Source organism: Typopeltis vanoorti, chromosome 24 (genome assembly GCF_054136105.1).
Source record: "Typopeltis vanoorti isolate ZY-2024b chromosome 24, IOZ_Tvanoo_1.0, whole genome shotgun sequence".
NCBI classification, from domain to species: domain Eukaryota; kingdom Metazoa; phylum Arthropoda; class Arachnida; order Uropygi; family Thelyphonidae; genus Typopeltis; species Typopeltis vanoorti.
The window spans coordinates 2,860,727-2,873,870 of NC_143572.1; the positions used below are offsets into that span (position 1 = coordinate 2,860,727).

General features: G+C 34.4%; 1 protein-coding gene across 1 annotated transcript in view; it reads left to right on the top strand.

The window, feature by feature from the left end:
• LOC150092890 (14-3-3 protein epsilon-like) overlaps positions 1-13,144 on the top strand; it is a 104,002-nt gene that overhangs the window by 67,076 nt on the left and 23,782 nt on the right. The window contains exon 3 of the mRNA XM_090414073.1: positions 8,790-8,896. Within this exon, the coding sequence (XP_090270199.1) occupies positions 8,790-8,896 (107 nt within the window). The remainder of the gene's footprint in view (positions 1-8,789; positions 8,897-13,144) is intronic.

Here is a 13,144-nt window from a genome sequence, read left to right on the forward strand (position 1 = left end):
CTTTTAAAAGTATAATGACTGTTTCAGATAAAGCTCAAATTACTTCTTATCAAGTCTCAGAACTGATAGCAAAAAATATGAAAGATCATACTTTAGGTGAGTCACTTATTTTGCCTGCATGCAAAAAAATGACTGCTAGGAAATGAAGCAGCAATGAAAAAAAGTAAGATTCCTCTGTCCAACGATACAGTTCACAGGCGTATTATAGAAATGTCTTCTGATATCGAGAAAAATGTTTGCAGTAATAAACTTCAGTATTCAAATTTTGCATTGCAAGTTGATGAGTCAACAAACATTACCAACAAGGTGCAATTCTTAGCATTCATCCGTTTTATTAATGAAGATCAAATAGTAAATCAGTTTCTTTTTTGCAAAGAATTAAGTGTCTACAAGGTGAGGACGTTTTTAACATTATGAATAGCTATCATGATAAATGGCACTTAACATGGAAGTCGTATGTAGGCATTTGTACAGATGGAGCCCCTTCCATGGTAGGCTGTGTTAAGAGCCTTACATCTTTTGTAAAAAAACAAAATGAGAATGTAATCGTAACTCACCGCTTTCTTCATAGGGAGGCCTTGATGGCAAAAACATTGGGAGAAAAATTAAGAGAAGTTTTAGATCAAGTCAGATGGTAAACTTTATTAAAACAAGGCCTGTCAAATCACGTTTATTCGAAAAGCTTTGTATCGATATGAATTCACAACACAGACGGCTGCTTTTACACACTGAGGTGAGGTGGCTGTCAAGGGGGAAAGTACTTACCCATGTACACGAGCTACGACAAGAACTTGCATTTTTTGAAGAGATGAAACAATTACATTTTTGTAACCTCCTTCGGTGCGAATTTTGGATTGCCAGGTTACAGTATTTGGCCGATATATTTCAGCAGCTCAATATTTTGAATATTAGCATGCAAGGGAAAGAAGATAATATTCTCACATCCACTGACAAAATGAAAGTGTTTCAGAGAAAACTACAGATTTGGAAAAGAAAAGCTGTTGAAGGTAATTTGGAAATGTTTCCATTGGTAAGTAACACTTGCATAAATGAAACACTTCCAATAATAGTTGAACATTTAACAAGTTTAGAAGAAAAATTGAGTTCTTATTTTCCATCACTTAACACTGAACAATACGATTGGATTAGAAACCCATTTATGGAAACTTCAAGTGATTTTGGTTTAACATTAACAGAAGAAGAAGAACTGGCAGCTATATCCACTGATCGTGGATTGATGATTAAACATAAGGAATTGTCTCTTGAAGCCTTTTGGATTTCTATAAAAGAAGAATATGTGTCAATATCTAAAAAAGCTTTGAACATTTTACTACAATTTTCAACATATTTATGTGAATTAGGATTTTCTACCCTCACCACAATTAAGTGTAAAAAGAAAGGAACTCTTCAATGTATTGACGAGGAAATGAGAGTTTGCCTTTCAAATATATGCCCAAACATCGAAGCAATCGCTAGGACACATCAGGCTCATGTTTCTCATAAACACAAGAATGAATAAACTTAAGGTATGTTTCATTTTATTTTTTTTTCTGTAATATCCGACTTAATTATTATAAGATATTTCTCAGAAATTTGTATATAGTGCACCTACAATTATTTGTAGGATTTTAAATGCTCCCAGACTTCAGAAAGTTTGAGAACCACTGGTTTAGATCAATGAGATGACCTAAATATGTATATGAAGAGACTCTTTCCAAGAAATTGTTTTCTATTATGTTTTTTGTGTTACAAAATGATTAAACATGATTTTAATTTTTTTTCTGTTTATTTTTTACTATTTGTTACCTTTTTTTTACTACGCAAGCTACTTTTCTCTAAAAAGTTATTCGGCAATCTACTCTCTTATATAGATCATGATCCCCCAACCTATATCTCGTCATGCACAAATAAACAACTAAAAAAAATACACAACTAACAACTTTATTTGTGCATTTAAAAATTTATTTATCACTTTTAATTATTTTAATATATAACAAAAAAAAAGAAAGAAAGAAATATATTGGAATAAAATTTATTTCTCTATTTTGGAAAACCAAAGTTAGAAAAATCAACAGATTGATTACAAACTCAAGTTACACGAAATGCTGGTTGATTAAAAAAAAAAAAAAAGTTAATATGAAATTTGGCATTGTTTGGACCTCGCAATATTTTCATAGTCAAGTTGATATGAAGAAGTTGCTAATCACAGACAATCATCCAAATGGTCATTTGTAATTTGGTTTCTTAATTGATTTTTTATGACAGTCATATTTGAAAAAGCAGATTCTGACAAGTATGTCAATCCGAAACACAACAGAATTTTTCGTGCAATATCGGTTAATATTGGGAATTTTTCATTTGCATACTTCCAAATGATTTCATTGTTCATTGATTTTAAATGTAAACTATTCTGAATGTTTATTATCTGAAGTTCTACTTCAGCTTGGTTTATATCAAACAGCCCACTAATTTTATTTGAAATTTCTGTGATGTTCAAGAAAACTTGAACATCACAGAAATCTACAATCACAGAAATCAAGTATCCACATATCAACTTTTCTGGCATCACTCTTTTTTAACCTTTTTCATTCTGTGTAAGCAACCATACAGACTTGATATTATCTTTACTTGCATCATATTCTTAGATGATATCTTCATTTTTAGTATGCATTGATGCCACCTTCATTATCCTAATTCTTCAGAATTCTCATATGTTTCTTAGTTTTATTTTTATCCAACTTTCAGATCCACAAGTTAAAATTGGTTTGATTAGTCTTACTTTAATGCTTTGAGTTTCAGACTAATTTCTTTTATTCCATATAAATTTGTTCAGTTGGTACCCACCATGCCAGCTGTTCTGTTGCCTATTTCTGTAGTTAATTTGCCATCTCCAATAAAAAACGGTGCCTAAGGCAGCTGAAATATCTTACTTATTCATCAGGTTCTAAATTGCTAATGCATTTGGTTTCTATGTTCTTGCCAATTTTGTACAAGATTTGTTATAGCAGTGATTTAGTTTAGTCCTGAAGTCTTGTGGATGTAAGAGTGTAATATCTGCATAAAGAGCTGTGTTGAATATTTCTGATTTTGATATCAAGTTTAATGCCACTTTTGTTCATAAATGTGATCTGTCCAGAGTGTTGAATAACAAATATGGTATATACCCTTGTCTTATACCTGATTTTATATCTAACCATCTTCCTGTACATCCATCAGTTCTAATTACTAATAGATACTTCAAGTATTGCTTAGAGTAAAATATATTTGTTCTATTTACATCATCAGTGTTTTGAAGAACTTTTCTCATGGCACTTTGTGTATATACCTTTTCAGATCCACAAAACTTAATACCAGATTGATGTTATTCCCTCACCTTCTTGCTATCAAGTAAAAATCTAGACCAATTTTTTCCACAACTAGCTTATTCTTTCCCAGGTTTTCAAATTTTCATAACCTCTTTTCAGATATGCTTGCACAAATCCTCTCTCAAATATTCAATAGATTCCTTTAATTTTGGCATGGTTTTATTTTCCTTTCTTTTAAAGATGGGTATAATGACAGTCTGTTCCAATCATATGGAATTTGATCTGACCAGGTCTTTGAGTTATGAAGTATAGCTACTAAAAAATTTTATTACTTTATTTGAACATCTCTGGTTGAATTTTACTTTGATACAGTTGTTGCAGATGTTCTTACCACATAAAACAGGGAGAATTTGAAATAGTTTATTAATTATTCAATTAGTTTCGTGAAATTCATGTTTCACATCAGGAGAAATCGGTGAATTAACCAAAAATTAAAATAACCAGATTACATGCAGATAATGCTTGATATGAAATATTTCAAAACAGAAATAAGGGAAAGCATGCATGTGCTATGCTGTTCATAGTCCTCTCTGAACAGAGGGAGGGACTGTCAATAGGTTCTTCCCTTCCAGCACAAAAGCGAACATTATTTGTGCCCTGCATGATTATTTACAAAATACAGATAACAGAAACCAAGAGCTCTATTTCCTTAGTGCAGTCCTTCCTGCCAAAGAATGGTTACAACAGTTCATTGAACAACAAAATTCTATACCAACCTTCCAGACAGTCAAATGAATACAAAACACAAGATTTTAGAGGAACAATGATTCTCCCTTATATATCAGTCATAGATAAGATATCAAGGCTACTATGACAAAATATGAATGTTGCTTAATGGTATAACTAATATCAAGATGAAAAAATAAACTAAGTAACTGTAGAAACAATTTAAATTGTAACTTGTCCCTACATGGGGTCCCTCTAGAGGTCAGACAACTACAAAATTAATTTAGAGAAGTCTGGCTGTTATCTGATGCTGGGTAGAAAACCAACAAAATATTAGAGTTTAATAAATGTTTTTTTTTATCCCTCTTCCTCTTGGTGTTGGTTATACATTAAGCATTATCAATAATGAACAACACCTAAGCCTTTCATTACATATAAAGGTTGCCTATCCTCCCCTTCCAACAAGATCTGTAATCTCCTGAAACCTCCCCATCCACTTAAACATGATGTCTACAAGATTAACTGTACTTGTGGAGTGTGCTGCATTGAACAGACAGGCAGGTCAGGAGAGATATAAAAGTCTGAAAACATCAAACTGTCAATATATCTATCATACCTCTCTTTGAAACTCTTAACAGATCAAGTACCAACAACTGACTCGGGACCCATTTCATTCATTCACCACATTCCACGTGAGAAATCTAGTCCTCATCCCTTTCTAACCACACTCTTACCCAACTCTTGTTCTGCCCCTCACTAGACAAGTGCAGAAATATTTCCCCTGCATCATTCCTATGAAATCCTTTAAGTAACTGTTTCTATATCTCCCCTTTAACACCTATCAACCAACTTTTGTAATCCACAAATCCTCAATCTATCTTCATAGGGAGCATTCTATAAACCACTTGCATCTGGATCCCTCCACCACTTCCTCATCCCCAAGAAACCTAGGTGCTATAACTGAGAATAGTAATCCAAATATGGTTGTATCAAAGCTTTATAAAGACGAATGATAACTCCCTTATCTCCTTGTTAGTGTGTTCTTCAATAACCAAGCAATCCTGTGAGCTACACTGGTTACTTTAGCAATGTGCCCTCTAAACTTAAACTGTGTACTAAAAACTCCAAATCAATGGCTTCATCAGTTTCCTGGAATACAGTTCTCTCAATGTGGTACACAGCTTGCAATCTTCATATTCTAAAATGCATAACGATACACTTTTCCACATTAAATCGACATCCATTGTTTTGCACACAATACTAACGTACTATAGGTTGATCAACTAACCTCTTGTGTATGGGCACGACGCACGCACGCACACACACGCACATACATATATATAAACTGTCAGCATATTCAAATCGTCTTGCAAGCTTTGTACAAACAATTAAATATCTCCCTGCAAATTATTTCTTATATCATTTATGTACAAATTAAACAGTAGTGGTCCAAGCATAGAGAGCCCTTTCAGCACACCACTAGTTGCCTGCCTTGTCCTGGATGCAGCTCCTCTGTATACTATTTTTCGGTATGTCATCAACCACTCTTTTATCCATATCACCAGTTTCATTTCCATCCACGTTTATTGAAGTTCTTAATAGAGTTCTTTGTGGTATCCTGTCAAATGCATTTTCAAAATCCTGCCGTATTACATAGCCATTCCCTTGATCCAACTCAGCTGTCACTCTATTATAAAAAGTTAGATTATTAAGATATGACTTACCCTTCACAAAGCTATGCTGCCCCTCATAGAGTATCATTCTTATCCACCCATTCCTGAATTCTCTTTTTGGCCAACTTTTCCAGTGCTTTTTACCACACTCCTGAGATACTGATTGGTCTATAATTTGCTACCATAGACTTGGCTTTCCTTTATGCAAAATTATTTTGCCTTCCTTCCACTCTTGTAGCTTTGAATGAGCTGAGACTTAAACAGCCTAGTCAAAGGCATTGTGAGTTTCCTTGCACATTCTCTTAAAATGCAAGCAATATCTCATTCAATCCCACAGCTGTATTTGCTTTCATAAAATTCTGCAATATCCTAAGTACTTCCAACTTGTCCTCTTCTCACATCAGTTCTCTGTCATTACAATATCTTCACTGATATACCCTTGCAAAAGATCACTCAGTAGCTCAACAATTTCTTCTGCTTCTGTTACCTCTCTACTATCTCTACTGATTAAAGTTATCCTTCCATAGTCATTCTTTCTCCTACTTGCCACATAATGAAAAACTCCAGGATTTCCTTTTGCTTGTATGGCTAATTTCTTCTATCTGATTTTGCCTTCTTTACCATGCTAGTCACCTTTCTTGCTTGATCCTTGTACTGTTCATGAGTTAGCTGGTCATCTCTCTCTCTTTATTTACTCTCCTGGCCTTGGATATACAGTGCGATACTGCTTTCTCCAGATATCCCTTGACTGTTTACCATGCACTGAACATCCTTCCCTTGCAGAACTTTATGATGGTGCTGCCTTCTAAGTGTATCATAATCACCTGCCTTATAGTTCTGCATATATCCTTCCTTAATAGGAATTTCCACATTTTGCTACCTTCAAAGTCAAGACCACGTGATCTCGTTCCCCGACTGGACCACCTTAGTTATGGACATGTTGTAGTCTTCTGACTACAACAAGATTCAACACTTTCATACCCCCAAGTCCCCTGCATCACATTCTGCTTCAAGTAATTATATTTCAGTAAGAGTATAAATTCCACATCTTTCCTGCCAATCTATCTCCAAAGTTTGAAGTCCTTCCCCCTCAACAATTACTTGATTTGCACTCATACTTATCTGCTGATGCATGTCTTCCACATTATCCTTGGCATCTGGTGTTAGCCAAGTCTCACTAATACTATAACTTATAACAAGGTTGCACTAGCCAATGTACACTGCTTGGAAAGAAGGCAACAGATATTCCATAGGAAAGGTGTATTGGGCCATCTGATGTCACAAGTTTGTAGCTGGCATAAATTGGAGGAATATGATGCTCCTAAGTGGAACTGTGTTCAGATAAAACAGCTGCGAGAAGCTAACTGACAAGAGTTTGAAAGAGGCATTGCGAAAGGATGTCATGTTGCAAGCCTATCTATTTGGCAAATAGTTGACAGATTGGGCCATCTCAGATTAATAATCAGTGATACCATACTGAGATGGAAGCACAAGGCATCAACTGCAAGTGCTACCTGCATTGGATGACCAACCAGACTTGCCAAATGTGATCATAGGGTTACTCTGTTCCTTCGTAATATACATAAATTCACATAGAAGAACCATAGACAAAAGTCTTAATAATGTTATTATGATTGGCACTCAACATATCACTTAGTGATCAGCGTGTCTGATTTATTTCGGAAACAAGTGTACAGGCTTTTTCATGATCCCCACCCATGGAAGGTTGTAAACCTTTAGTCCTGTGGATGAGCTAAGAGTTAAATTTTATATAAGGGGTTAATTTTGATAAAGATAAAAGTTTATAACCTTAAAGAAAATGTATACAACTTCAATCACACCAATTTTTTTTATGTAACTTCGTACACGTTTTTTTCTGTTACTGAGATCAAAAATTTCTGCATAACATGGCAGTCATGTGCAATTGGCCATCTCATTATTGACAAAACATCAATTTTTTGGATGTTGTGTATATATGATATATATATAACATCAAAAGTTATACACAACATATTTGATCTTGTATATATGATATATACAACATCAAAAATGTTCTCTTAGTTCAAGACCATATTGTTTTTAGGTATTTTGTTAAGTTATTACTAGTTTTAAATTTCATTTGCCTGGAGTGAGTACAAACATTTGTCAGGCCATACCAGTGTTTTTCACTCACACCATTTACAGAAGTGCAAAAAGACAAAACATGTTTGTTAGTCAGCTGTCTAGAGGTAGAATTTGAGATGAAATTTTTGGATATATACAAGGGACATCCAGAAAGCAAGTTCTGATGTTATAAATTGATATTAAAAATTATTTGTAAAGGACAAATTTTGTGCAATATAATTAGAATTACTTTGTTTTAACTTTACTATGATAATTTTTTTTTAACTGAAATGATCCCCACACATTGCTGTCAGTGAGATTTGATCAGAGTAGCTTGATTTCGGTTAGATAAATCTTAATTATTGGACTGTCATCAATATCTTGGGAAATGACATGTTAATATTTTCTCTCCTGCTGTATTAATATTATTTTGCTCATCCCATTTTTTCATATAGTCCATTTTGATTTTGTGACATTGATCTCAAGCTTAATGGGGATTAATCTGAAGGAAAGTAGTTTGGTACATCATTGCAAGTGAGAATTTATTTTACATCACACTCAGAAGGTAGGATGCACATCATAATTACAATGGATGTAAACATATTTTAAATTAGTTCCATGAGTGAGCTAGGATTGAAGAATTTATAAAACCATTAGACCAAACACGAAACATTTAAAGCCATCTTAGATTTCTAATATTTGTTGTCCCATGCAGAAAAATGAAATTCATCTACCACCTAAACACATTCGTAACTTTCATAGTATTCTGTGGTTCAGCCTACAATCTTAGATGGAGAGTGAAGATGCTATCTACTTGGCCAACTAGGTCGGCAAATTATAAGTGGTGATGTTTAAGCTAAATTTGAAAAATGTTAAATTTTTTGCTGAGTACATTCTTTTTGGGAATGAGAAAAATTATTAAACTGTTTAGAATGATCAGAATTGTTCCAATAAGTTTGAATAGTTTTATTTAATTTTTCAGGTTGAGAACGAACTTAGAGATATTTGCCAGGACATATTGAATGTTTTGACTAAGCATCTTCTTCCGACAGCATCTACTGGCGAGTCAAAGGTGTTCTATTACAAAATGTGAGTATTTGATTTTTGTGATTTTGTCTATTTAAAGTTTATTAATGGCCTTTAATTAGAAGAAACACACGTATCAACCACAGTGAAAATTATTTAATTGTAAATATTTCATCCTAAGTATCTTAGGACATCATCAGCACAGTATTTAAACAAAATTAGGAATAACATACAGTTAGGGCGCATGATTACAATAGAATCTCATGAAAACATGCATAACGTGCTAAAGTAGTACCAAAAAAAAAAAAAAAAAAGTTAATTATTTAACACAATTTTGTATGATAATTTCCCATACTTTAGGAATAGTAAGAACGTCGTTGCGGTTTAGGTTTGGTCTGTGTAGTAGGGCTTCAGAACTTTCTTTGTATAAACGTTCATCTTTAAATAAAGATCTATGTAAAAGTTTAGCCTTTTCCCAATGGATCCTATGGTTTGGATTTTCAATTCCGTGTTGAGAGAGGCCAGATTTCTGCAGTTTAAGAAGACTAATGTGGTCTTGATGTTCCGAGATGCGTTTCTGAACAGACCTACCTGTCTGTCCAAAGTAAGATAATTTGCATGAGCATGGAATCTCATAAACACCAGGTAACATCAAGGGTGAGAATTTGTCCTTAGGAGAAGGTAATAAGTTGTAAATTTGGTTGATAGGTTTGTAAGTAGTGGCAAAGTTGTATTTCTTCATAATTTTAGAAAGACGTTCTGAGATGCCTTTAACGTAAGGTATGGGAATTCTATGCACTTCTTCTTGTCTGGTTTGATGTATGCAGAAGTGACTGATGATTTTTTGAGTTGTTTTGGGATTATATCCATTTAGGATGGCTGTATTTTTGATAACTTCTAATTCCTGGTTTAAAGATTCTTCAGAGGAGCAGAATTTGTGTGCTCTGGACACTAGTGATTTAATAATGCCAGATTTCTGAGATGGATGATGAGCAGAAGAATTGTGAATGTAGGCTTGCGAAAGACGGACATGGCGATGGAACAGTCTTCTTTTCTTTGGATGTGTAAATCCAAAAAAGAGATACCCTGTGGAGATTCTTTTTCTAACATAAAGTTGATGCGATGATGAAGAAGGTTAATTTTATCTAGAAACAGTTGTAATTCAGGTTCAGGATGATTCCAGACTGCAAATACGTCATCGACATATCTTAGCCAAATTTTTGGTTTGGGTTCAAAAGTGAATATTTTTTCCTCAAGGTGTTCTAGAAACAAATTTGCTAGGTTTGGTGATAAAGGAGATCCCATTGCTGTTCCTTCCTCTTGCTTGTAAATTTGACCTTTCCAGGTGAAGTAACCTGATGCAATAACAAACTTGAACAATTCAACTATATCAGACGGAAATTTTTGAGTTAGTAATTCTATTGTTTCTTTATGGGGAATGTTTGTGAAGAGGGAGACAATGTCGAAGCTGATTAACAAGTCAGTTTTTGATAGTTGAATGTCTTTAATTTTTGTGTGAAACTCAGTAGAATTTTTGATTGAAGAGACTGAGTGGCCTATGTGAGGGCGGAGAAGGTTAGATAAGAATCTTGATAACTTGTACGTTGGACAGCTGATACAGTCTACTACGGGTCTAAGTGGAACATTAGTTTTGTGTAGCTTAGGTAAGCCATAAATTCTAGGAGGTCTTGCATGGTATGTCTTAAGTTTTTTTATTGTTTCTTCATCTAAGGAGGAAGTTTCATTAAGTAGCTTATTTAATTTTCTGAGTTGACGATTCGTAGGATCAAAATCCAATTTGGAGTAAGTATTACGATTTCGAAGAAGTAAATTCATTTTTCGATCATATGAATTGGTATCAAGAACCACAGTGGTATTTCCTTTATCAGCTCTAGTAATGATTAAATTTTTGTTACGTTTTAAGGAAATAATAGCTTTCAATTCCGACGGTGGGGATATACAAAGAAAGTTCTGAAGCCCTACTACACAGACCAAACCTAAACCGCAACGACGTTCTTACTATTCCTAAAGTATGGGAAATTATCATACAAAATTGTGTTAAATAATTAACGTTTTTTTTTTTGTACTACTTTAGCACGTTTTCATGAGATTCTATTGTAATCATGCGCCCTAACTGTATGTTATTCCTAATTTTGTTTAAATACTGTACTGATGATGTCCTAAGATACTTAGGATGAAATATTTACAATTAAATAATTTTCACTGTGGTTTATACTTGTGTTTCTTCTAATTATGAACGCACCACAGGTTTCGTTATTTAAAAAAAAAAAAAACATTAATGGCCTTTGTTACAGAGAGTGTGCATTTTTATTTTACTACTTTTGGAGTTTAACCTTCTATTTCAGAAATAGACCACACGTATATGTCTATGCTATATATTTTAAATGCAGAAAACAAATGTAAATATTCATAGCATAGTTCATTTAACTAGGATGTAGCTCTCCTTTATGCTCATTTATCACCATTCATCCTTTATGGTTAAATACTTGTCACACATTATGGCTTTAAACCAAAAAATTATACATCTCTCAAAGATATCTTCCATATTTGGCAATATCCTGCACAGCTAATAAACTTTGACATCTAGTCTGCCCAAAATCATGTTTCCCACTACCAAAATAAAATATCCAAACATTTACGATCTTAATTTCTATATCCAAATTATTTACAAAGCCATCAGTTGCACCTTTAATAGACAAAATTCAAAATTGGCTTCACCACTAGTAATAAACTACAGAACTTTTATAAAAAAAAAAAAAAATAATAACAACTACTGTTTCAGCTTGTACAGCACCAGTAAATCATTTACAGCTTTCAGGACATACAAGCCATGTGTATAATGTGCATAATAGCAGCAATCAGTGTTCAAAATGCCCCCTTTGCCTTTATGCATGTCTGAAGTCTGCAAGGTCACACATCAATGGTGTCATGCACAACATCCAGCGAAGCCACTGCTTGCTCCAAATCCATCTTAAGGCTGGCAATGCTAGGGTCATTTCTTACTATCTCAAGCTGACCACAATTTGAGGTTCATTGAATTCTGATTCGGACTTCCAGATGGCCAATTAGATGATATGTGGTCGGGCACATTCGCCTCCAACCACTGTTGTGTGGTCCTTGCCGTGCATGCAGGGGCTGAGTCCTCTTGGAAGTTCCGCTGCCTACCATGAAACAAGTTGTTCAGGAGCCATACCATGGATTCCAGCACAGTCTTGATACACTTTGGCAGAGGTTTCGACCCCTTTTTTTGAAATGCAACTTGGATATCCCCAATATATCCCTCACCAAACTATTACTGATGCAGTGTGATACGACCTCTCTAAATCTTAAGTGCCATGGCACATGCAGTGCAGCCATCCAGGGCACATACCTGATCATTTTGGCAGTTAAACGACACTTCATTGGTGAAAATCTTCTCATCCATGAAGAGGATATTTCTGTTTCTGTGCTGCTGGAGAAGTGCCTTTGATTTTATCACCCTCTGCTGCATAAGTTGTGGTGTTTGGAAGTGTCCAGTAGAATGATAAGGTCTCATCCCCTCCTGGTCATCAGTTAGTACATGTGACATTGTTCTCTGCAAAACATTCATCTCTTGCATCATCAGTTTCTACACTCTCGCAGGATTATGGTGGAGCCTTCACAGCCCTCACAAGCTGTTCCATCCTAATGCAGCTTGGTCAATCTATTCTTTGGCAACCAGATACGTCTTCTGTATCATTATAATGGTTAATAGTCTGATACACAAAATCCAACTGATCTATTGTGTTTTTAGTATTGAAAATAACAGGTGGCTGCAATTTGAAGTGCTATTAGAGCTACAGCTAGACAACTATTTACTGATAAACACAATGTTGGCTGTGCACAGGGCCACTAATGGAACTGGGCTGGCACAATTCTGTGGGCAGTGGTGGTGCAGAAGTTGTAACAGCATTTATGGCAAGCTTGTTAATTAATGGTATTCTTCTGGTTTTATTATGGCATAGCATTGTATATAAAGTTAACCACCAGTGTAGTTGTAACATTTCTTACATTGAATCCATCATCCATTCTTTAAAATCACATAATTGAATATTATCATGATTGTAATATTCTTATCTGACATCTTGACATCCCATAGCAAAGATAAAACACAAAAGGAAAACAATATAAACAAAAACTCAACCTTTGAAATAACACATTTGTTACAATCAAAACACACTCCTCAAATTGGTATTACCATTCACTTCTAAGGCGATGAAAGTAAATTATGCTGTGCTGTGAATGCATTGTTATTAAAAAAAAAAACAGATC